This window comes from Gopherus evgoodei, chromosome 5 (genome assembly GCF_007399415.2).
Source record: "Gopherus evgoodei ecotype Sinaloan lineage chromosome 5, rGopEvg1_v1.p, whole genome shotgun sequence".
NCBI lineage: Eukaryota > Metazoa > Chordata > Testudines > Testudinidae > Gopherus > Gopherus evgoodei.
Genome location: NC_044326.1, coordinates 130,757,563 through 130,784,294, shown reverse-complemented (window position 1 = coordinate 130,784,294; position 26,732 = coordinate 130,757,563). Strand labels below are relative to the sequence as shown.

Below are 26,732 nucleotides of genomic sequence, written 5' to 3'. Positions count from 1 at the left end.
GCAAAGTGGGTATAAAATGCTACTAGATTGTAATGATCCTGTTTTACAGCCACTCTGCACAGGCATGAATGACTATACAAGGTGCAAAGCAGTGAAGAATCAGGCCATGTCTACATCTAAAATTTTGCAGCGCTGGTTGTTACAGCTGTATTAGTACAGCTGTATAGGGCCAGCGCTGCAGAGTGGCCACATTTACAGCAACCAGCGCTGCAAGTGGTGTTAGATGTGGCCACACTGCAGCGCTGTTGGGCGGCTTCAAGGGGGGTTCGGGGAACGCGAGAGCAAACCGGGAAAGGAGACCAGCTTCGCCGCGGTTTGCTCTCGCGTTCCCCGAACCACCCTGCAAACCGCAGGGAAGGAGACCTGCTTGCTCGGGGGTTCGGGGAACGAGAGAGCAAACCGGGAAAGGAGACCAGCTTCGCCGCGGTTTGCTCTCGCGTTCCCCGAACCACCCTGCAAACCGCAGGGAAGGAGACCTGCTTGCTCGGGGTTCCGGGAACGAGAGAGCAAACCGGGAAAGGAGACCAGCTTCGCCGCGGTTTGCTCTCGCGTTCCCCGAACCACCCTGCAAACCGCAGGGAAGGAGACCTGCTTGTTCGGGGTTCCGGGAACGCGAGAGCAAACCGGGAAAGGAGACCAGCTTTGCCGCGGTTTGCTCTCGCGTTCCCCGAACCACCCTGCAAACCGCAGGGAAGGAGACCTGCTTGCTCGGGGTTCCGGGAACGAGAGAGCAAACCGGGAAAGGAGACCAGCTTCGCCGCGGTTTGCTCTCGCGTTCCCCGAACCACCCTGCAAACCGCAGGGAAGGAGACCTGCTTGCTCGGGGTTCCGGGAACGTGAGAGCAAGCCGGGGAAGGAGACCAGCTTGATTACCAGAGGCTTCCTCCTTCCACGGAGGTCAAGAAAAGCGCTGGTAAGTGTCTACATTGGATTACCGGCGCTGGATCACCAGCGCTGGATCCTCTACACCCGAGACAAAACGGGAGTACGGCCAGCGCTGCAAACAGGGAGTTGCAGCGCTGGTGATGCCCTGCAGATGTGTACACCTTCAAAGTTGCAGCGCTGTAACTCCCTCACCAGCGCTGCAACTTTCTGATGTAGACAAGCCCTCAGGCCTAGAGAGTCCAGATCAAGAACTCTCTTAATTAAAAGGTTTTGTATGAAAGAGGTGCTGGCTCCTTACATATCTGAGCTATGTTACATATTTGAGTTACGTTACATATAGAGTCTGTATTTTCAGGTTTATTAGGCAGTGCAAGCCACCAGAGGAGACTACTCACTGTTGTGCTGGGTAGCTCTCTGTTGGTGTAAATCTAGTGGAGGCAGTTCTGCTCTTTCTCATTCCCAGGGAAAGGGGAAGGGGAAGGAGGGGCAGGGAGGGAAGGGATCATGGCAGACCTGAGCTCATCTTTGCCTGCCCCCTCACTCATGTAAGGTCCCTGAGGGACCTTAGGCCAGTGACATAAGTTAAAGTTGACCCTGGCAGCTTGAACTTGCACCAGGGCTGAATCAGGTAGCTGCAACCAGCTCCCTGCAGCCACCCTGCTCTCCTCTCTGTCCAGGCTGTGAGAGATTGAGGCCATAGGGCCTGGAGACTGCTCTCGCAAGCTCAGGGGCAAATCAGGAGAACTCAGTTGAAACCAGAGGGTCAGATCCCCTGTTGGTGTCGATCAACTTATCTGTGAGTTATGCCAGGTAAGGGTCTGGTTCAGAATCTATGTAGTATGTAAATGCGTACATACATGTGTACATATACTGGTGTGGGGGCAGCCAGGCCTTCTGTGTGTGTAACTCCATTGAATTCAACAGAGCTGCTTTTGATTTGCATCTTGGTAAATCGGAGGCGAATCAGACACAGCAGTATGAACGTGTAGCACAAAAAGTGGAATTCAGATATCCCATCTCAAACTGTTATCCAAAACAGGATCATGTTCCTGGTGTCTGCTAATTACACTGCAAATCCCTTTTGCTATCTGCAGTTATTCACTGTCCCCCTTACATTGGGATAATCAGGCTTATAGTGTGACATATTTCCTGCCAGTCACCGGCTCTGTACTGCTCATTATTGGAAATGAACAAGAGTTGGAAAGCACATTCCATCCATTGTTTAGAAGTCTCTCCTGATGCGGTTGCTGTGTGTTTTCTAGCAGAGTGCGTAAGCATCTTAGTCTGTCTTGTTCTCTTGTCTTTTTTGAACTAATTATGTATTGACTGAAGAAGAACCAGAAAAATTGTTTGCGTTAAACCTGTTGGGCCAGATCCTCAGTTGGCATAAATCAGCATCGCTGTATGACTTCAACAGAGCTGTGCTGATTTATGCCAGCTGGGCCTGGGGGTCTGACCCAGGGTCTTTTGTGTTGGCTTCACTTCAGGAGACTGTAGTGATAATGCTTGGGGAGACAGAAATAGCTGGAGTTCTTCCCCAAGACATAAGTTGAAAAGTATAAAGCCATACAACACAATCAGGCACCCTTTCCATATCTCTTCTTTCTTCCTCTTTTCCAGTAAAGGAAAGTACCGTGACATTGTAGCAAGAACGTGAGAACAGGGGAGAGGCTGTATTTCAGACCCCTCCAGCCTTTCATTCCAGCCTTCCTGTTCTCTAGGTAACACCAGGCAAGAACAATTAATCGGTCCTGACTTCTACTTGCTTAAGCCTCAGTCACGTGTGAACGGTGTGAATGTTCTGGGAATGGAACCCAATCAGTATGGTTTACCTTCAAATTTTGGATCTGATACACCCTTTCATTGACTTTATATAGGGGGTTAAATAAATACTACTGGTTGTTAAAAACTCTGCATTCAGAAAAGATTCCAGTAGGACACACTTGTTGAATCTAGTAATCAACGAGCATGTAGTTATTCTACATCAGCTCTCATATTAACAGCTAAATCCTGCTCACTTTATTCAAGTGAGCTGTCCAGTTAATGTCAGCTGAAGTCAGTGGGACTCTTGGGTTGAGTAAGATGAGCCTTAAATCTAAGAGATATTCTCTGTTAGCTGCACTAGTTACTGAACGACAGTTAAGCATCAGGTAATTAGTTAGAGCATAATCCAGTTACCAGCTCTGGGTGACCTTCGGCAAGTCACTTCACCGCTGCATGCCTCAGTTTCCCCATCTGTAAAAGCTCACCGGATTTCAGAGCCTGGGTTCCAGCACGAGCAGGAATGCCAACACTGCTATTTTTAGCCCCGTGGCATGAGACTGAGTCAACTGACACAGGTTCTGAGACTCACTGCTGTGGGGTGTTTTTTGCTGTGTAGACATACCTTTAGTTCACAGCAAGGTGGGGTGTAAATCTACCCCATGTTAGCCTACTGTTCACTCATTGTCCCTGTGCATCTGGCTGCTGCGCTCCAACGGTTTCCTAATGCAGCCGTGGAGTGACAACCCTTCGCAACTGGACCAGATCAAAGCTCACTAGGGAACTTCTGGGACACTGCAGCAGGGTCCGCATGGGCACTTAATGCACGGCTGGCTAGTGTGAGGTCGATTTACACCCCAGCTTGCCACAAACTAAATGCTCATCTAGACAATCCCTAAGTAAATGTAAAGTGATTTCAGAGGTGTGTTAAAGCTCTCACAAGTAATGCAATGTGACATGGCAATAAAGATTCAATGTGGCACATCTCAGGTATCCTAAATGGAGCTTGTCAAAGACCGTAAACAAATAGCATTTGAATGTATCAGCTAAAGGCCAAAACTGAAACCTGTCTTAAGCACTGGGAATGGGGCATGCAATACAGGTACAAGTGGGACCAAACTGGTCCATGCTAGAACTCAGGTGATCTCAGCAGATAAATTTTACCCTTGATCTACGACTAAAGATCAAACTAGCGAGAAATCTTGGGGACACTTTGAAATGATTTCCTCAGGCAGAGAGTTGTCTATTGGAAATGTCCCATAATGTACTTCTCAATAGATTTTGAATTATTTAAAAAAAGCCAACGGGATTAAAAGCCAGTTTGCAGTATATTCACAGGTCTTACCTTAACTGTGTGAAGTATGTCTTTTTTTCACTGGCGTACACTGCTGTTAGTGGGAACATTGCCTGAGCATATGCAGAAAAATAAACGTGTGCATTTACTTCTGTTCCATTTTTGCAAACCTTGTGGGGAGATATGATTGACCCGATGTTGATCTGGTGACATTTTGAGTAATGCCTCACTGACTTGAGTAATCTTTCTGGTGAGTTTTCATTATTCTTCAGTAATGTATTAAGGAACACAGCTTCCTCCCACCCTGACACCAAAACTTCTTTGAAGGGTTCTGTGAGTCTAAACAAACAGAATCAGTAAAGAGGAATAAAACTGAGGCTATTAAGGTTGATTTTCTTTCTAATTGACCTAGTCTGATGTGCTATTTTGAGCACCGTGACTGCACCTTAATTATGAATGACGTCTCTTTGAGTGGATTGTGGCTTCACTCTGTAGACATCCTAAGAGGCTTTCTGAGTCAGTTTTCTGCTTAATAGAAAGCACAAGGACTGTAATGATGATTATGGCCCAAAATAAATACGAAGCAGGAAGTGCAATGCACTTGATTTATTTTCAGGCTCTGGGGACTGATTGCCAGTTTGGTGGATGCACATAGAACATATCCTTATTCTAACAGTGCCTGGTATATTGCTACAGTGAAATGTGACAAACTCTGAGCCAGATCCTCAGCGAGTATAAATCAGTCTAGCTCCATTGATGACAATGTTTTCATTACATAAATCCTTCTTCTCAGGTCTTTTTAACATAGAGATTTTCCCTTGTGTATCTGAATTGCAGGCATGGGCCATGATCCAGCAGGATGATCCATGCTGGTTGACCGTTATATCCACCCATATGGATACAGGAGTCCATCCACATGGATTAGCTTTTACTGGGAAAATCTAGATTCACCAAAGGTTCTTTGATTCATATGTCAGCCATGAGTTTGATGAACATCTGTACACCTGTAGCCTCAACTGCATACTGTGATCGACAAATGAAGATCACCTGATTGGTGTGTTGACAATGGTGACTTAGTTGGTAATCAGTCAAACTCAGTGATAGGCCCTTTACTGTGCACTGATTCATGTTCTAAAAGACTGAATTACATCCCATTATTCCCTACATGGATCAAATTAAGTTCGTCAGCTGTAGACTTGGGTTCCTGTGATACACCAGCTGATGAAGGGGCATTCCTTACAGAATCCTCCTCTTTAGCTTCAGCGTCTTACTGAAACTTGGATATCAGTCTAAAGTTCTTCTTGTCCCCCATTATTATTGTCTGCCACTCTGCAGCAATATTTTCTCTTGAATATTTTGGCTCTTGGTATGAAGCCCTTCACCAGCAATGGAAGTACCATAATCCACAGATGCAAAGGGGTTATTGTTAAATGAATCCTTCAAAACTCAAAACGTCTTGAAAAACAGTAGATCCTTTTGATTAATTTTATAGCTTCCTTGAGGGCTGTAACATGTTTCCATCTAGCACTGGGTAGGGGGGAAGCTGTTGACTGAATGCTTTCCGTGTGGTTATGAAGTATATATTTGTAAGCCCCTCCTACTTTCAGCCCCACAAAGTGAGTGCTATATTTAAGAGAAGGTAGACCACCCTGTTAGACATCTGGCAGCCCTCTTGGCCTGCCCAGTCTTGCTGAAATGCCTATTGCAACCACTTCCTGTCTTCAGAAGGACCCAAGGGGCTCTATGGGTGATGCAGTATTATTTAAGTACGAGTTGGAGAAAGTATTTAATCTGAAGTTTCCACCCATGGCAGTGTACTGAATTAATGCACTCGCCTTTCATCTCTGCAGAGCTACCTTAGCTCAGGAGTGAAGATGGGATTCGTGGTCTCATGCTAGACATTCACCCATGTCTCAAAACTCTGTGTCATTTTGCTGAGTTGCCTTTCTCTGCTCAAGAGACACTTTGGACTGGAATAGCGAGAGCTACTGCAGGTCACTGAAATGCAGCAGCGTGACATTGTTGAGAAATTTGCCCAGTGCTTTCTTATCCTGTGCCTGACTCTAGCTATTGCTAACAATCCTCCCATTTAATAAACACTCAAAGCCCTGAATCAGCCAAGTACTTAAGCACGTGCTTAAGTTCTACCGACTTAAATGGGTCTCCAGCACAGTAATGAAGTCCATACACTCCGGGGCCTGGCTGAATCAGGGGGCTACATTCACATTAAAATATTACTTTTTAATCAAATCTAGATATCCAGCTAGACAGTTGCAGAGTGCTTTGACAGGACCATGGACTGCAGTGGGGTTTCCTGGGTGTAAAAAATAGCCTATATAAAAGATGGAGAAACCTATTAATTACTTGAGAGAGAGCCTGACATGTAAAGAGCTCCCTTTATTTAGGCTGCAGTGAAAATGGAGGTTTTACCCTGTAAGGCAAACCACTGTGATTTCAGGTGAGAGATTACTCATTTAGTGTGGATTTGCTAAGCCATGTGCATGCAGTACCTTGGAAGGCTGTTGTTATGTATGCCCACTTTTGCAGTAACCACTTCTTAAATAACCTGTCCCTTTTAAGTGAAATTAATTTTTATAGCCAAGTTCTAAACCCTGACAATAGACTCGGGATAATTTTTCCGTGCTGGTCCTGGCATCCATTCTCTCCTCACTTTATTGATATCATGTCGGGAACCCCTTGATGAACTGCTGAGATGTGAGAATCAGGGGGATTCACTTGTGTGGTACAAGGACATCTTTGTGCAGTTGAGATCCGATTATCCCTGTTGTTTTCATCTGATATTCACCTCAGCGCTGATATATACATACGGCAACCTTTATACAACATGACTGCTCCACACTTTATAGGAATGGCACCAAAATGTACAGATCCCCCAATCTGCTCATTTCCCCTCCAAAGGTCTTTGCAGTGTTTTGCAATGAAGCCTGTAGTGAAACACTCCAAAGGAATTCTCATGGGGTTTTGCAGATAGTGTCATTTTTGTGTGTGGAGGAGGGTACAGTTATTACTGGTGATATCATTCAAAATGGAACTTTGGATTTTATCTTGGGTTCTACCATGAAGCATTTTTTCCCCAGTGGAAGTGGTCAGCAGTTTTCTTCCCCTCCTTGCATTTTCTTGCATTGCATTGTGACACTCAGCAGTTAACTTCTTCTAGCATGGTGCACTGTGGGATGCCTGCTACCCCTGGAACTCCAGTGTGGCTTTAATTGGTCACGTTAGTGGAATGGTTGGCTGATGAAACTTCCCTAAAACTCAGTGCCCTGGAGTCAGATCAGACTGTACAACTGCAGCGGAAAATGGAGCTCCTGGGGAACTTTTATATCTAAAAAGCGGCTGAAAGAAGAACAGAGAGCACAGAAAAAGGGCTTTGTGCAAGCACCTTCTCCATACAATGTTGATTTGGCCAGAGGGTTGCTATCACAAATGCTGATGTTTGCTACAAGGTAATGCCTCTGTTTTGGAACTCATCTTGCTTTGTGTTTTAGTATTCTCTGGAGATTAGCTTAGAGAATTAGGGGCCAGGTTCCCATTGTTCAGCACCTTGTGTAATCTTTGCATGTACCTTGCCCTGGTATAAGTTACTGCACAGGGTGAAAGGCAATGGAGAATCCAGCCCTGCATAACTTTCTGTTGAACTGCAGGTGCAAAGAAGCATCTCCACAGCTCTGCTGCCTTGTTATGTTCTGCGATTTATTTGTTGGGAGAACTCCCGAGGTACTACAGAGCTATTTTCTCCCACTGAGAGTCAGATTCTCAGCAGCTGTAAATCAGCATTGACTTCAGTGGAGCTACTCTGATTTACACCAGTTGAGGATCTGACCCATACATACATGTTCAAAAACTTTGCATTTGGAGCATGTATTTTTCCTCCTCTCCTCCATATATTTTTCTGTGGTTTTCATTATCTATCTATCTATCTATCTATCTATCTATCTATCTATCTATCACAGCACACTATTTACCACCATCCGTAGCTTCAGGAGCTTTGTATAACTTCCCCACAACACTAGAAATTTCCCTAGTAAATCACTGGATATGTCAGACAATTAATAAATTCCATGCTCGTTGTAAGTGAAGTCCTTCGGCATGATTTACAGTATCCATATCTTTGCACTGTAAAATGAATAGGCATGTATATCAGTTGAAAAGCTCGCTGTTCCTGACTAACCCAGATAGCTCCATAGTGCAAGATAAACACCGAAATAAGAGTAATCTTCACACTGATAAAAGCCAGTGAATTTAAAATTTCTCACTGTTGCCTTTTCCCATTGCTGTTTTTCTCTTTCATTTTAAAATGGCAAAACCGAAAAGCTTTTTCTCAGGTATGCTTTATTTTGTTTCTCAAAATCAGCACAGCAGTTAGAATATTTTTTTTTCCTTTTGATTAGAAGCTCAGTCAAAATAAAGCAAATACTTTTCAACTACTGGGCCTGATTTTCCTCTCAGCTACACTGATGTAAGTCAGATGAAGCTGCCCTGACATGAAATGAGCAACACTGGTGTTAAAAAGGTGTGAGAGGAGAATCAGACCCACTCTGGTTGTTACAAAGAGAGGGGAGAAAAATTGTTCTCTTTAACCACTGATGGTAAGACAAGAAGCAATGGGCTTAAACTGCAGCAAGGGAGGTTTAGGTTGGACATTAGGAAAAAAATAACTGTCAGGAGCAACAAAGAGTCCTGAGGCACCTTATAGACTAACAGACGTATTGGAGCATAAGCTTTCGTGGGTGAATACCCACTTCGTCAGACGCGTAACTGTCAGGGTGGTTAAGCACTGGAATAAATTGCCTATGGAGGTTGTGGAATCTTGTCATTGGAGGTTTGTAGGAGCAGGTTAGACAAACGCCTGTCAGGGATGGTCTAGATCAGTGGTTTTCAAACATTTTTTCTGGGGACCCAGTTGAAGAAAATTGTTGGTGCCCATGATCCAACGGAGCTGGGGATGAGGGGCTTGGGGTATGGGAGGGGCTCAGGGCTGAGGCAGAGGGTTGGGATGCGGGGGTGAGGGCTGTGGGGTGGGCTGGGAATGAGGGGTTATGGGGCTGTGGACTGGGGGCAGAGGGTTGGGATGCGGGAGTGGATCAGGGCTCTTGGCTGGGCGTGCAGGCTCGGGTGGGGCTGGGGATGAGGGGTTTGGGGTTTGGAGGGGCTCTGGGTTTGGGGAGAGGGCTCAGGGCCGGAGCAGAGAGTTGGGATGTGGGAGGGGGTCAGGGTTATGGGTGCAGGCTCTGAGGTGGGGCCAGAGATGAGGGGTTTGGGGTGCAGGAAGGGGTTCCAGGTTTGGGGGGTCTCCGGGCTGGAGCAGTTTTGCCTTTTGCAATACGTACTTTCTGGACGAGATTCTTGGTTTCTGTAAATTGGCCTGGCATCACTGAAACCAATGAAACTACACTGATTTACACCAGTGGAGGGTCTGGCGCGTTGTTTGTCTTGAGTAGAAATTAACTGCAGTACTCAGAGGCTTACAACTGTGCCTATCTGTCTAGGATAAGAGTCAGGTTCTCACAATATTGCAGCCTCTCCAAAGCCAGTTCTGTGGCCATTTTTAAAAGATGTTTACTCTTGCAGTGATTCCAGATTGGTACCTGGAACCTGTACCCTGGGGTCAAGCACCTGTATGGAATGTTTTTTATCAAGACCTGCCTTTGGTAAACCAGTGCTTTGCTCTGATGAGTTAAATGTGGTCATCTTCCCATAATACACAATTAAAGGTAAATATTCTGCTGCAGATCCAGTAGTTTCAATTGCACAAGTCTCCTTCCTCTAAGGACGGCCTTACTCAGAGTAAACTAGATTTGTGCAAATACCTGAAAGAGCAAGCTCCGTGCCTAATCCTGTGTTAGAAGGCACATGCCAGGAACCTATGTTGTTGTGCCGCATGCACACGGGCGCACACATACACTTACACAGAAGACATTAGCTGAACAATTATCTGTAGACTTTTGGGTCCAATCCTAGTGAAGTCACAGGAAGCATTTCCATTGAATTCAATAGGAGTTGGATCAGTTAGTCTTCTTAGTTTGGTGCACAAACACGTGTTTCAGTCTCCGATTTTCCACAGAGCTTGCGTGCATGCCTCTGTGCAACATGAGCAGGTGGTCACCTGTACCAAAGCACCCACCACCACTATTAGTTTAAACTCTCCTAAGATTCTATTACACTTAATCTACATTTTCAGCAACAAGTAGGTGTGGACACAATGCATGGTTATCCTACACTTAAATTTATAGTGCTTGTCTTTTGAGTTAGAGTCACAGCTTCCTTGTTTACTTGTGATGCTATTATAGGATTGTTGGCTGAATTGCTTTTAAAGTATTAATGGCTTAGAGGACTGGGCAGCACAATTCTTACAGCTCTTTGCTGTTGGATTCAAGGGAAAACATACTTCTATCTGTCAGACAGTGGGCTTTCCCAAACGAGAAATGAAAATAACGTAGGTTCTGCTTCTACCAAAACTACAAAGAGATCCTTTAAATCCCCAAGTCTCTTCAAGTTATGAAGGGACACTTCAGGAATAAGAGAAGACGACAGCATGAGTTACTTTGTAAATCCAGTTCTGTCAGCCTCCCACCTGACCACATTCAGTTTCCTTGTTTTCTTGGCAAGGGATGGAACAAAAGAGCTCTGTTTAAACACACCTATGGGGAAAATTTGATTTGTTCAGCTCCTCCTTTTTAAATGTTCAGTTCAGCTCTTATTAATGAGATCCTGTCATAACAGCAGGATAAAACAGATCTCTTTCCCTTCACTGAAGATCAAAGGTGGCCTTAAAACTGAAATAATGGTTTGTTCTTCGGGAATCCTTAGCAAATAGTTTGCAAAAAAATAGTGAAATGGTGTTATAGCCTAATTTTTCTTGTGGATACATGGGATCATCATCCTGCTGGATCAATGCCCATGTCTGCAATTAAGATACACAAGAAAAAATCTCTACAAGAAGCCAGTGGACTTGGTAACAATATTTGAATACGTTTATGTGAACAGAATTTATGCTCACTATGTTCATATGTATCCATGTGTGTCAACATGTCAGTGTATGTGCTGATGGGCATGTATTGGCACAAGGATGAATGTGCCTGGATGTGAATACGTGCTGTCATGTGTACATATGGCAGGATGAGTGGATAACTCAGTGTTCTTTCAAATTAATTGCCTGAAAAGCAGCAGCAAACACGAGCCTGAGGAGTGATATGTGCTGATTAACATTTATTTGCCAATGTCCGTTTACATGGGTCTTACCCCAGAAAAAAGAGCCGAATGACTGGGTGTTGCTAATATTTCGGATCCCTCTCTCTTTCTATCTAGGCGGACTGAACTTGTGGGCCGACCGCACTCCTGGCATTCAACCAAATTCATAGAGAACCAACCCGATCCCAGCATGATGCAAATATCTCAGGGCACGATTGGCACTCCTTGGCATCAGTCCTACCATTCCAGGTAAGGGCCATGTGGTCTTGGCAATGTACTGTAAAACTCAGAGGAATACAGCAGAGTTGGTTTTTGTTTAGTGTATCATTCCAAGAAATGAAAACTTCTCTACTCACCCATAGAAAGTATCCTTCCTCTCTGAGCAGTAAATCAGTCATCCCTGACAAACTGCCTGTCTACTGCAACCTGCTTCGGTGCATTCGGACAGATCCTGCCAGTCCTCACTCAGCCTTTACACAAGCAAAACTCCCATTGACTTCAATGGTAATTTTATGTGCGTCAGTTCAGTGAAGTCAGTTGAAAGACACCCAGTGATTTCATTAGGCTTTGGGTCAAACATTCGGTGACAACTGCAGTATTTGGCTACTACAATTATTATCATTCTTTGTCTACGTAGCTCCTGTCCGCACTTTACATACACGTAGTAAAACTGGTGCTTCTAAGCTAAGGCCCTGAGCCCACAATGCACTCCAATGACCCCTAGAGCCTCACTTGATTTCAGTGGGACTCCGTGTTGGCCCTAATATATACAGGCAAGTTTTTCAAAAGCACTTATCATCCACAGTTGAGGCTGGATTTTTACTTGCCTTAAGCTCCTATGTGGCATCCAAATGAAGCATCCAGCTGCATTGTATTTAGGTGCCTACATGGGAACAGTTGGTGATGAACTCCCTTAAAAATCTGGCCTTGTATTCCCACCGTCTCGGTGGGGTCTGAGTCAACTCTCCACATGGCACTGAGAGCTAGATACCAACTCTAGGCGGGGACCTAGCCAAGTCCTACTGTACTACTGTGATATAACGGCTCCAGACCTATAGCTAGTCTTGAAAACTGGTTCCTAAACAGATTCAACACTGTGTTCCCTGCTCTACTCCAACTGGGTAACGCCTTTAAACCCAGGTTAGGCAGAACACTTTTAAAAATGTGTTTAGCTGGCCCTGATTTTTTATCTATAATAGGATCTGAGAGAGACACTGTCCACCCTGTTCCTTTCCGTAGCGAATAAAAAAAAAGGTGGAATAAAAATTAGCATGTAAAAAGAAATAAGAAAAGGACCCAGGCAGCATGGAAACATCACCTGTCAGTGTGACAAGCTGCTTTCATGAGCAGCCACTATAGCCAAAGGTGTTACGTCATTGATGGTCCTCCCAGGGTGAGACGTTCAGTGAGGAATTTCCTGATGTTGCCAATTGCTTTCTGCAGGGATCAGAGTTATAATTATGTGTGTGCGTTTCCCTCCTAAGTCAGTGCGGTGGGCTACCATAGAATCGTAGAACTGGAAGGGACCTCAAGAGGTCATCATTTGTGGCAGGACTGATTATCTAGACCACTCCTGACAGGTGTTTGTCTAACCGGATCTTAAAAATCTCCAGTGATGGAGATTCCACAACCTCCCCAGGCAATTTATTCCAGTGCTTAACCACCCTGACAGTTAGGAAGTTTTTCAGTCCCAGAACACTAAGCCTGAGATCCTAGTTCTGTTAAAAGAATATGGGATCAAACCCCTCCAGCCATTATTTAGGCTGTATACTTGAACAAATAACATGATCCCAGCCGGGGGGAGGCGGGTTCTCTTTCCGACTGCGGTAAGAAGATCCAGAAGGCATTTGTCAGTAAGTGTCATAGGCAGTCCGGGGAGACGTGCACAATTCTACCCTCTTTGTTTCCTCTTGAAAGGCAGATGGGCCTCCGAAGGAGAGATTCTCCGCACAGCCTCTCTGCAAACCCTCTGGGCAACTTAAATGCTGGCACTGCAAATGTCAGCCAAGAACCAGTTCCAAAGAGCCTGGGCGGTGGGGCAGGGGAAGACAAACTAGGATTACAAAAAAGAGTTACAGTAGAAATGCGTGTTCCCCCTCCAGCCTGTTAGTAGCCCATTCATCTGACAGCCAGGGGCTTTGCATCACAGCTGCTGCATTTCTGGCAGAGACACTCCGGCCTGGATTGGCTGCTGCCAAGGATGCTTGTTCCTCCAGGTGTTTTTAATGAGGAACACCAGTGGCATCTAGTGGTCAGTTTGCCAGCTCCACGCGTTGACTTCCCTGGGCGGATTGCCGGGGCCCTGGCTGAGAGTCTGGCTGTCCGGGTCTGAAACCCATAGCCCATTGTTCATTCAACAAAGAAACAACTAAAATAAAATGTGAAAGCAGATCAGCAGCTGACAGGACATGAACAACGTGGCTGTTCTGAGGTTTCATTGACATTTTTCCCCTCCATGTCAGCATATGTGTCTCTGCACCTCTTTCCACATATTTTATCCTTTGCTTTGCAGGCAGACTCCTTCTCGCTGCATTTCCTTAAGGCTATCCACCCGTCTCTCTTTCTAGCTGTCCTTTGCTCAGCTTAGCTCCTTCAGTCCAGCTGTGCATGGGGAGGTTACAGTGCAAATGTGTTTTGAGAAGCATCAGGGACTCTTTAGTGGCTGCAGATTAGCCTGGGGTCTGCTTCACCTTACACCAGCTGCCTCAGAGGACCTGGTAACTTGCTCTTCAAAGCTACCGAGCATCCCCGACTCCCATGAGCTCCAATGGTTGTTGTGGATGCTCACACCTCCAATCTCATTGGAAGTGCACACAGACAGGCATGTGCGTGGAGCAAGCAAGATGAACGGCCATGTTGAGCCTAGGCAGGAACTGGGCCTGCCGTTCCAGGAAATACAGCTATTTCTAAACTGAGTGTGTGATTCCTACCCACCCCAAGTGGCTACCGTGTGACTGTTTTCTGCACACTACCAAACCCCGGCTGTTGGGCAGCCCATCAGCTAGTGCTTCCCAGCTCAGAACCTTGCTCCCAGCGTCCCTGGGAGTGCGATGGGGCAGCCTGCTCAGCTCCTTGTGTAGGGGAATGAGGGTTTTGTTTTACATGGCTCCCAAGCAACTCCTTCTGGCCATAGCTAAGAGTGGCATTTAAATGGCGACAGCGTGAGTTGTGTCCAGAGGGAAAGCTGCATAGGACAGAAGGAGAGGAAAAGTAGTGCCTCAAATTACCCACTTCAGCCCTAGAAACACCTGATGAAGTGAAACAGGGGTTGTGAGCCTACAAAGTCCCTCCCAACAATTTAAAACCTGCACACCTTCCCCCTTAGTGAGAACAAACCCATTCTGAAACATAAGTATGTCTGGGACAAGAGCAGCTACCTCCCTCCCAGTAACTCCTTGAATAGTCTTCTTTATGGACAGACTTCCAGTGACCACATCAGAGGTTCCTCCACCAACCTATCTCTGACCTAGCTAATGCTCTGCAGATCTCTTAACAGGGAACACCCTTGCCTGCTAAACTACATCTGCAGTGGGGCTGTAAAGACTTCCTGGGGCCTTATCAAAACACTACTGTAATTTCCTTCCCACACAGACATCCACACATACATCCCCCCCCCCCATCCCCCTTCTGTCTTGTCTGTTTAGTTTTCTCACAGCAAACAAAATTTCTCTGCTACAGCTGAGTTTCCAGGAAGACTGCCAGGGTGTAGCCTTCAACTCCATAAAAAGAAAAAAAAATGGAAAATAAGGGAGAGATTCAATTCCTCCCCCCAAGAAGCCGCTCCTACTCCCTTGCTCTTTCCCTCTCTGGCATCTGCATTTATTTTTATTTTTTAAATGCTTTGCATGAGTTTGATGGGTGCGGCAGATCTTCCCTGGCTCCAAAGCTTGCACAGTGCTTCCGTCTTTATTCCCCCACCCCCCCCCTCCAGTGATAAATAGGAGACATGTGTTGCAATGTCAAGCAATTTCTCTTAGTAAACCAAGATGACTGCAGACAGCGAACAGAGTCAGGCCCAAATATGGGTTTTCGTCTGTACTTCTAAAAACTAAACATCTTGCCTCTGAGTTCATTTATAAGCCAAAGCATGCCTCTCTTGCTAACAGTCTATTTCCCCCTTCTCTCTCTCTCTCTCCCCTCTAGTTCATCCACGAGTGATCTCTCTGGCTGTGACCATGGCTATCTGAGGAGAAGCCCTGACCAGTACAGCTCATGGGGTAGCATGGAAACCTTGGACCATACTCCTTCTGGATATCACCCTGGCCACATTTCACCAGCCAAGTCCACCAACAGCATCGACCAGCTTGCCCAACTCCACAGCAAGAGGGACTCCGCCTACAGCTCCTTTTCCACCAACTCCAGCATCCCCGAGTGCCCGGCACCTTCCTTCTCCATGGACAACGTGCACTCCCGAGGCAGCCCGCAGGAGGGGATGAGGCAGGCTGACATCAGGTATGTCAAGACAGTCTACGATGCCCAGCGAGGGGTATCTGAGGAGTACGAAGTGAACTCCTCCGCGCTGCGTCCAAGCGGCGAAGGGCGGACGCAGACAGAAGGCCGTGGCTACAGCAGGCTGCATGGTCACAGCCGGTACAGTGGAGTCCCCTTCTGGGGACAGCAAAGGAGGAGCTCCTCCGACAGTGAGGGTCAGCACCCGAAGGGGCCCCCCATGCCACCAACTCGCAGTGACAGCTATGCAGCAATAAGGCACCACGAGAGGCCCAGCTCCTGGTCCAGCCTCGATCAAAACAAGCCGTGTCGAGCTCAGCCGAAAGGGGCCTGGCCTCTGTCATCTGGCCCTGTCTCCCTGGGGCAGGGACAGCTACTGAAACCCATGTTTGTGGAAGGGCAGCTGCACACGGTGGTGGAGAAAAGCCCTGAGAGCAGCCCCAAAGTGAAACCTAAGCAGAGCTATTCCCAGGCAGCACAGCCAGGACAGCCTTTGCTTCCTACCGGCGTCTACCCTGTACCTTCCCCTGAGCCGCACTTTGCTCAGGTGCCCCAGCCTTCGGCAAACCATAATGGGATGCTTTATCCAGCTCTGGCCAAAGAGAGTGGATACGCTCCACCTCTTCCAGCCTCGTATGAGAAGGCCCCAGTCTGCAGCCATTCTGGCGTCGATGAGAATGGAAACCAAAGCTTCACAAACAGATCGGCCGTCTTCTATCGGCCAGACTACGGGCTACCGGCTGCGGAGAAAAAGCAGGAAGCAAAATTTGCTCAGTACAAACCACACTGTACATTGGGCCCTGACGTCCATTCGACCCCTTCCCAAAAGGACAAGTCAGGCTCCCTTTATGTGACGTTGCATGGCCTCCGAGAGAGCACAAGCGACACCCCACACTCCAACCACAATTCCCAGCCACTGCAGGCCCGCTCGAGGGATGCCGGTGAAAGCAAAGCTCTTTATCAGCCCAAGGAGTACTGGGCAGCTGAGTTGCAGGAGGACAAAAATGCTAATCTACAGAAAAGTGAGAGAGACCCCACCAGCCAGAATCAGTGGTGTTACAATAAGGCCAAGCAGCTTGGCTTTTCATCCTTGCAGAACAGCTTAGAGAGCACCAGGAGGCAAAATAGTTTGGAGCTAAAGGAGAGGCAACAATGCGAGGGCTGTTCTGACGCCAAACTGTCTTTCACAAATCGCAATAATAAAGCAGAGAAGGATCAACGAGGGCAAGGGTGTGGCCAATGGAACGATTTGGACAGACAGGCCTTCACACGGCACGAGGATGACGCTGCCAGCACAGTCCCCTTCCACAATGCAGAGCCAAAGTACGAGGAACCCTCTTCTCTGCTGCACCCAAGGGCCTCTGATTTCAGCAGGAGCCGGTTAAGCTCCAGCAGCACCCAAAGCATCCAGCCTGGGACACTGGAATCCAGCAAGCCCCACTGTTCTGTGCTGGAGAAGGTCAGCAAGATCGAGCAACGTGAGCAAGGCAGTCAAAGGCCCCAGGGCATGGGTGTGCCCAGCTTTGGACATAACTATGGGCCAAACAGGCCAAGCCAATCATCCGGCGCTAGGTGCTCTCTTAACAGCACGGAGGACAAACGAAACAAGTCAAACTCCCAAGAGCACGGCCAGCCCTCCAGCGAACAGTGCAGGCTACCCAGCACGACTGGCTCTGAGACGCCGACGGGTGTGCAGCTGGTGAGCAGAAATGGGAGCGCGAAGCCTAAGGAGGTTGATTGGCATCCTATGGAGCAGCAGATGATGGGGACAGCAAATCAGGCACGGCAGAGCGAGTACTATGGTCTGACAAGGAGCAAAAGCACTTTCCAGCTGATGTGCGAGCCAGAGAAGGAAATTCTGTGGCGGGATAACATCCAAGACGCTCCTGGAATGCAGCTGGACACCTCCTTCAGCAGAAACTACAGAAACAGCATTAAAGACGCTCAGTCCAAGGTCCTACGAGCCACATCGTTCAGGCGCAAAGATCTCGACATCAGCCCACCCTTTGGGAGCAAACCCAAGAGGAGTGCACAGAGGCCGGCCTCGGCCCACGTTGGGATGAGGAGCACCACAGCATCCCCTCACATCCCCAAGGAGAGGCACAGCGTCACTCCCACGCAGAACAATGTCCCTCTCCTGGATTACACTGAGAAGGAGAGCCATGCTGGGCTGTCACAGCACGTGTCCCGCATTGGGGGCAGGAAGCGGCTGACGGCCGAGCAGAAGAAGAGGTCCTACTCCGAGCCAGAGAAAATAAACGAAGTGGGTGTCTCAGGCCGCGAGCCCTCGCCCTTCTCCCCCCAGAAGAAAGGCCTCCATTTCATCTTCCCAGAGAACACAGTGGCTGACCGACGGAAGATCTTTGAGCGAGAGAACAAAGCTCGTTCCACCATCAATCTCTCTAAGCCAGAGCTGAAGCAGCTGCAGCAGAATGCACTCGCAGACTACATTGAACGCAGAACTGGAAAGCGGCCTTCTCACGATGCTGGGGTCCTGAGAGAGCGCTTGCAAAGCTCCTACCTGCAAGCCAGCGGCCTGGACAGCCATAGCCTCTCCTCTGCCTCCAGCATGAATTCTCTCCAGGATCAGAAGCTTTATCAACGGAGAGAGTCACTAGATCAGGTGTCTGGAACAGGCCGGGTTTCCTCTACCCTTCCCCCTGGGCTGACAGGCTGCTTTGATCTCAGTGGGTTTGAACAAAAGAAAGGGAACCAGGATGGCAGCAGCAGTTCCTTTGCGAGCCAGTTTAAAATGGACAGACGCCGAGATTACAGAGCCAAACCGGAGCTCCTGAAAAGCACTCAGGCAGGTCGGCGTGGCTCACGTGACCAACTCCTCTACAGGATGGAGGAGCGGGTCTTTGAAAAGGCCTCATTGCCTGGGAGATCTGGGAAATCGGTGTCTGCAGAAGACTTGCTCGATAGATCTGATAATCAGTCAGTCACGGTACACGTGCGCTCCAGGTCGTCTCCCACAGCCGACAAGAAACACCGGGTAAGTACATTGTCCAGCTGATATTCACAGGCAAGATGTCTCTGTGGGCTGGGAGTGTTATGATGCTAGTCTGACATTCAGTTATCCATGTTATCCATACTCACAGTGACGTTAAATGTGCCTTCCAATATGGACCATATGTTCTGTTTAAATTAGCCTGGGGCAGTTTGAAATGCCGGCTAGCTGGGTAGCACAGCTCTCCTGTCTTTCTCTTCCCCTGTTTTCTTAACGCTAGGGAGATTTTCTTGGGGAAAGAATGTTTGTGTAAATGCTTTTAAAAGTAGAGCTGCTCCTGCTGCTTATTCCTCGTCTGAAAGCCTAGGTCTAGCGACTTGGCTGCAGCTCAGAAGCACAGAGCACAACTCTGAAAAAGGATGTACAAAGGGGTCCTTAAGTCACCTTGTGCTTCCCCAATTCTAGAGCTGCTATCCAGCAGGCCATTTCCCTGGCATAAATTAGAGCAGGCTAGGGGCACCAATGACCTCCAAAGGCCATTCCAACAGCTGGGGTGCAGGGAAGCCCAGCCGTGCGCCCCTTTCGCCCAGCCATGCCCTCTCTGCTCCCTGCAGGGAGGGATATGCCTTAGGAGCCATTAAATTACCTCTTCGACCCTGGAGGATCCCCCTACAGTCCAATTGCGAAGGAGAAACCGGGCCAATATTTTCTACATCCAATCGGTTGTTTGAAAATCGTGATGATGTCACAAATGGGTGGGAGGGTTGAGTGACTCTGTTGGCAGCAAATGAAGCAAGTGAACTTCAAAGAAAGCAAGATCCTGGGCCAGCTCCTCAGCTCGTGTAAATCAGCATAGCACCATTGACACCATGACCATGAGCAGAGCTGGGCTGATTCGTCTCACCATTTTCATATAGGGTCCCTTCATTGGATAGGGTGGGGGGTGAGGGAAATGGAGTGAAAACACAGCATGAAAGCTCAATGGGCGGAATTCTTTCTAAAAATGTTCCCTGGCTGCCCACCTAGGCCCAGGTTTTAAGGGATAGCTCCACTCAACAAGAGTATCTGCATCTGGAACTGCTGCCACTGTAAAAAAAAATTATCCTGTTGTGATATTCTAGTATTTAGTAGAATAAATTAAATAAGGATTGAAGCTAGCAAATGGAGTACTCTGCTGAGTGAGAGCCTCTCTGAAATGCACCAAGAATGGGAGTCTGTCCTTCCTAAACCCATCATATGCTTCACTTTAAATCTCCCACCTTGAAATGCATCAGTCCTTTTGCTGCTTTTTAAAGGGAGAGCATAAAAAACAGCATCTAAATATTAAATGGCTAGAACACCTTGTCTAGAATACACACACACCCATTGTTTTTCCCCCACTCTGGACAATGGATCCATCTACATAACATTACTACAAGTGCTGTCAGTTGTGAAACATTTCATATTCAATGAGAGGACATATCCTTAAGAAAGAGTTATTGTGAAAGCCAAGAAGCAAAGCCCATTCTGACTCCTGGTGCATTTCAGAGCAGGAACAAAAATAAACAGGATTCCAGATGAGAACATACAGGCAGAAGATATTTTTTTCCCCACCACTAAAAGGTACTTTACGATGGCAGTCTGGAAACCAGTTGTTCCAAGCTCGTTTACTAAGCCTGTTGTCTTTTGTCAGGGGCACAAATTGTGAGCATCTTGCACCTTTCATTATTATTTTTCCTGTTGGCTTGTTTTTGCTTTTTCCCCATGCATGCCTTAGTGAGACTGAAGGTGCCAAATGATGTGAGCGGAGGAACTGACTCTGGGAATAAGAGAAACAACTGTGCAGATACTCTAATAGACCCCAGTTCAGGAAATCACTTAAGCACGTGCTTGAATCCAGCAGTAAGGGTAACAGCCAGGACTGGCGCTAGGGTTTTGAGCGCCCTAGGCGGACGGCAATTTCGCCGCCCCGCACGCTGGTCCCGCGGCTCCGAGCTGCCGCAGTGGTGTCTGCGGGAGGTCCACCGGAGCCGCGCGAGCAGCCCACCGTCCGCAGCCATGACTGTGGCAGCTACACCCGAGCCGCAGACCAATGGACCCTCTGCAGGCACCACTACAGCAGCTCCACAGGAACTGCCTGCCGCCCCCTCCAGCGGCGCTCTGACCCAGGGGACACCCTAGGTTGCCGGCTGCCGCGGCGGCGCCCTGACCTACGGGACACCCTAGGCTGCCGGCTGCCGCGGCGGCGCCCTGACCTAGGGGACACTCTGGGCTGCCGGCTGCCGTGGTGGCGCCCTGACCCAGGGTTCCCCTGGGCTGCCAGCTACCCGGGGTTTCCCTGGGCCAGGGGACACCCTGGGCTACCGGCTGCTGCCGGCAGCTCAGACTCCATCTCTGTCCCAGCAGCAGCGGCTGCTCAACCATTTAAAAAAAAATTGGGGGGTGCTTTTTGGTGCCCCCAAATCTCGGCGCCCTAGGCCACCGCCTAGTCCGCCTAAATGGTTGCACCGGCCCTGGTAACAGCTCTTTCACAAGTGTCCTAAGTGATTTAGGACCCAAAGTCCTACTTTTCAAAAGTGCTTTTGGCTTTTGACTTTTGAAAATAGGACGTGGGCTCCTGAAGCAATTAGGCACTATTGAAAATTTTACTCTTAGGCCCTGATTCAGGGCAGCAGCTTTATGTTTGACTTCGAGCACAAACTTTAAAATCCACTAGGACTTAAGTTAAGCATCTGCTTTCATGAATGGGGATGTTGTTTGGAATTGGGGCTAGAGCCTACAGTACAGAACCAAAAATGTCAATGTGTGCGTGAGGAGGGGAACACACAATTTGTTTTTTAACCAGCTCAGCTCCTCCGTGGAAAACATTCATTCCCATTTTATAAGCAGGCTTCTCTGGCTCATTGTATGCTATTCAGGACTTCGCTTATGGCATATGCTGTTCTCTTCATGCTGAATATGAATCCCAGCACAGTGTCGCTGTAGGAATTTGTTTCAAGATGTGAGGAAATCGATAGCCTTGTGGAATTATTAGCCATCTGCCTACAGAGCACAGTCTCTGTCTTCCTCGCCTTCTCTGCTCACGTATCTTTCAGCACTAACCCTCCTCCTCCCATGCTCAACAATGGAAAGAGAGCAAGCAAAACCAGGGGGAAATTGAAATGGAGGGTCCTAAATTGAAAACCTCATCAGAAAAGTTAAGGAGGAAAAGTTGAGCTCTTGAAATGAACGCAAGGCATTTACCGTCATATCTGGTAATAGACTTAAATCCTATGGGGGAAGCAGTCAGGACCAGATTTCCAAAAGAACTCAGGGTCAGATTTTTCAGTGTTCAACACTGGATTTGCAAATGTGCACAGCACCCAGCAGCTCCCATGAAGATAAGTGACTAGCCTTTCAAAAGAGCCAAGCAGACAACCTGCTGAGGTCCTTTGAAATCCAGCCATTTATTTTGGTGTCCAAATGGGAGTCTTTGAAGACCTGGCTGTGGGTGCATGATCAGAAATGGACTCTGAAAGAACGGAGACTCATTACAGTGGAGCAGGAGTGGAGAGCCGGCTATGGCACATTACGCTCGGCTTGGGTGGATCTCTGGTGAGGAAGAGCTACGTGATGGCTCGGTGTCCTAGGAAAAAGGCTTTTGCAGCAACGTGGCACCCTTACCCTGGCCAGCTGAGCACCACGGCAGTACTAACAATTAGCTTTCGCTTAGAAAGTCACAGGCCTCATCCAGTTCCCATTTAAGCCACCTGGGGCAAAACTTCCGTTGATTGTAATGGGAGCAAGATCTGTGCTGTGCTTGCACGGGCTGTCCTGCCAATCAGAGGAAGGGCGTGATAGGAAAATGGCGGCCTCAGAATCACAGTGTGGTCGAAAGCTCTTTCAGTCTCTGGGCAATATTCAACTCTGGCTTCCACTGAGGTAAGTCAGGCCACAGAGCCACTGGCCTCAGAAAACCACCACAATCTCCCCTTCCTTGAGTGATCAGCAGGTTGCCAGGGCAGCAGGAAAGGGAGCGGTGTTGGCCAGGGAAGTGAGAGTAATGGCTGATTCATGGCATCTCCACAACAGCCTTCACTGGGGGGCACCTCTGAAGGGAACATAGGCCCCCATTCTTCTGTGGAACCTCTTAGGGAAAGTGGTGGTAGAAATGCTGCTGATCAGGCCTCTGTGTGTTAGCTGTGGTGAATCCATTTGGTTTAGCTAGCACCTCAGAAGTTCCTTGGCAGTGTAGTTTTACTCTAACCACTAGACCACACTCCCACTCTTCACTTCCCATGTTAAATGACACGCAGGATGCTCTGGTGTTAAGAAGCTTCAGCCATTTTCAACGTGCTGCTCACTCTGCTCCTTATTGCTATGCAGGACTTGCTGAGAGGGGAAAGTAATGAATTTGGCCACTTGGTGAAAAATCCTTCTTACATGGTTGGCGCAGGAGACAGGTAGGTTTATATTTATGTTTCTTCTCCAGCTGCTGGTGCTAACCCCTTTGTTGTTGGCAGCAACTGTAATATGTCCTTGATTTAAGTGAATGGGATATTAGGAGCTGGACAAACCATATGCTTTGGGTGCACTGAGAGACCTCATTTTGGTTGTCTTACGTGGAACACCTGGAGAGTTAGAGGGGCTAAGATGCTGTTCGCTCTTGTTTTTCAGCATAGCAATTAGTTAAAGGTAAAACCCTTCTCTCAGATCGCCTCTCCCCAATGCCCATTTCTGTAGCGTGGTCTGTCCTCATTTAGTACGCAGAAGTCCCATTAACTTAAAAATAACACTTCTCTCTGACAGCGTTTGACCTGCTATTGTTAAATGTCACGTCGTCAAGTTCCTGGGTCTCTGTAAATCTCTACAACCACAACTGAGAGAAACTGGAGGAAAATTACCCTAATGTTCCTGTATGTTTATTTGGCCCTGATCCAGCAGGATACCTAATCTTAGCACTTGAACATTCCCATTGGCTATAGGTGGGCAGTTGATTAGGTACCTTGCGGGACTGAGGGCTTTGCCATAAGGCAGTTTCCTTGTTTTCCCTGTACAGACAGGGTCTTTCATTCAGTATCGGGAGAGGGACACCTTTAAATGTGATTGTAAAGCCCACAAAATAGGTAGGGGGTGCAGGGGCATACATAGTACTGACATTGCTGAGTAACAGGCTTTTTGATACTGACCAGATTTCACGTTGATCGGTTTTATGTATTTGTTTCAATTTAAATATTAAGAAGACTCCTATACAAAGCTCTAGACACATGATCACAACAAAACCCAGGCAGTATTAAGATAATTACTCAAAAAGGAATTCTGCTTTCCGGCCACCTACAAAAAAGATACTTTCCACCCTTTCATCACGTTGGGAATCACACCCCAGCCATCTCCCAAATCACCATCAAACAGCATCAGGGCAACAATGCAGTGAGTGCTGGAAATACAGTCCAGGTGGACAAGACAGGGCAAATCAAAGACAGGATATTGGATTAGATGGCTCTGATCCAGTCTCACAACTTCTGTGCCCCTTAGAGATTTGTAGTGTAAATCACAGAAGAGAATTTTGCCCTACGTCCAGGACCAGCGCTAGAGTTTTTTGCGCCCTAGGCGCACGGCCATTTCGCCGCCCCGCGCACCGCTTCCGCGGCTCTGGTGGAGCTGCCGCAGCCATTTCTGTGGAGGGTCCATTAGTCTGCGGCTCTGATGGAGCTGCCGCAGCCATGCCTGCAGGAGGTCCACCAGAGCCGCGCGGGACCAGCGGACCGTCCACAGGCATGCCTGCAGCAGCTCCACCAGAGCCGCGGACCAACAGACCCTCCGCAGGCACGACTGTGGTGAGTCCACCGGAGCCGCCTGCCACCCCGCCCGGCAAAATGCCACCCCCTGATTGCCTAGTTCACCTCAATGGAAGCGCCGGCCCTGCCTTCGTCACCACCATTTTTAAATATTTAAAAACATGCAGTTTTCCTGCAGGATTTGAACAATGATTGCAGTGCTCATTAGAGAATGGCACAGCTGGCTCTTATTCTTAAACTCTTCCTGCGCTCTCCATGTTTTTTTTACCTTCAGTGTTTCATAATTCTTCACTATATTAGAACTTCCATTGTTTCCTTCTCTTTTCCAAGCAGCATTCTAAGTAACTGGATTTAACACCAGGTCTGAAAGTGAGCCAAGAGGGGCAGGAAATAGGTTATTATGTTATGTGTTTTCCTGCCAAGAACAGCATTCCTGGATTATTATTACTATCTTCACATCTTTGTGATGTTTCTACTGCATCCGCAACTCGTGTGTTCTATTAGCATATTTTCCAGTGAAATGTAAAGTGCCCTGCACTTAATGGTCAGGATTCTTTGGATAGATAAAACATGGATGTAGGGACCAAATACACCCCTGAAACTCCATTGACTCTGGGGAGTTACGTGCCTGCTCACCCCAGCCCTCCACTGCGCCCATGTCACGTTGTGTACCTGGGTTTTGTGTGCGTGCCATTCATGTGCCTGAAAAAAACATAGATGGATCACTACTCACTGGTGACACTTTTTTGCTAATGTGTTGCCTGGCGACTCCATAAAGGATCCTCTGTGGGTGGTTTTGTCTCATCAAGCCCACTGTGACATGTAGGCTGACCGGATAGCAAGTGTGAAAAATTGGAGCACTTCTTTTGGGGAGGGACATAGTTGCGTATATAGGACAAAGCCCCTAATATCGGGACGGTCCAGATCATTGCGCCCCAGTGGGAGTAAGAGGGTCACAGTCTGGCCCATAGAGAACAGTTTGGGCACATTAGAATACAATATAGTGTGATACATTCTGTGCTGCGCCTCCTAAGAGAGCAGCCTGAGAGGGGAGGAAAGGCAGCTGTAAGCCACCTTTGTGCCACGCAGATTGTACCTGCCTAGGACCAGTGTGACCCCTGGTGTAAATTAGAGCTGCCCCAATGGCTGCGCTACCTTACGACAGCCTCCCTATGGCTGCCAATGAACAGTTCTGCAACCCAGAATAGCTAAAGCTCTCAGTGCTATAGCGTCTCCCCCTCACACCCTCAGTATCTCTCCCAGCTCTGCCCCCAGCACACCCCTGATGCTGTGCGCTGTAAAGGGAGCAATATAGGGTCACGTATGCCAGATCTATGCAGCTCCTATGCTAGTGGAATTCTCCCCCATTGTTGCTCTATACTCTGCCAGAGTGGTGACCAGAATCCAGCCCTATTTCTTTAAAAAGAGCTTTGTTAGAGCAGGGTTAGTCCTTTAAATGGACAAGTGAAATGAGATCTCATTAGAGCTAATGTGGCCCCTTGACTTGTATTCCTTTCCGTATGCTGTGTTGCCCTTAGCCAACTTCCCAAATGCCAAGTTCCAACATCTGTGTTCTTACTGCAGTATGTAACTGATGTGACTCTACCAGTTTTAAGGATCAGAAAATGTTACTACCCGTGTGACAGGAGAACTACCATCCAGTTCTTGTGACAAACACCGAGTGGCTTAAAGATCACACATCGCTGCTGTCCAAGAACCACAGACAGCCCCATCTTCCCAGGCATTAGCTGCCAAATTCTGTTCTCAGTTACACCAATGTAAATCCAGAGTAACCCCAAGGCTTTGATGGAGTTATTGCTGATGTACACCAGCATAACTTAAAGCACCTTTTGTCCCCAAATCTCATACAGCACATGTAGCAGATCATTTCAATAGTGCAGTCATTAAACGATATACAAATATAATGGCAATGCTATAGGATTTTTTTTCTACAGCCTAATATATGCTTGGAATAGCTTGTATGTATTATTAATTGTTATTATCATTAATTTTGTTTTCCAGCTAAATAACTGCTCAGATTTTATATGATGAGTTTTATATGATGTTCTAAGTGGGGCTTTCACTTACAAGACTAGTGCTGTATTTCTGATTCATTTGAGAACATTCTTAAAAGTGGTGTGAACAATTTAGTCTGTTCCCATTCAGATTGGTAGCTCACTGGGGTAAAGTACTTGTCTTTGTATTGTCTGCAAAGTGCCTGGAACCCATTTGGCACTATGTAGAAAAAAAAAACCACACAACACCCCAACCTTACATTAAAAGAACATTGATGCTGCAAAGTTGAGCACTCAAAAGTTAGGAAATGTCAGAATTAAGTTTGCCTCTGCAAGCTTAATTGGGTCCTCCTTGTGTGTATGCGTTACGGTAAGTCTAACAACAGTTGCACTAATAGTATATAATATGC

The 26,732-nt window shown here is 47.5% G+C and overlaps 1 protein-coding gene across 2 annotated transcripts in view; it reads left to right on the top strand.

The window, feature by feature from the left end:
• SHROOM3 (shroom family member 3) overlaps window positions 1–26,732 on the top strand; it is a 246,454-nt gene that overhangs the window by 203,864 nt on the left and 15,858 nt on the right. For both annotated transcript variants that reach the window (XM_030565152.1, XM_030565153.1), the window contains exons 4-6: window positions 11,270–11,401; window positions 15,296–18,596; window positions 22,896–22,972. In XM_030565152.1, the coding sequence (XP_030421012.1) occupies window positions 11,270–11,401; window positions 15,296–18,596; window positions 22,896–22,972 (3,510 nt within the window). The remainder of the gene's footprint in view (window positions 1–11,269; window positions 11,402–15,295; window positions 18,597–22,895; window positions 22,973–26,732) is intronic.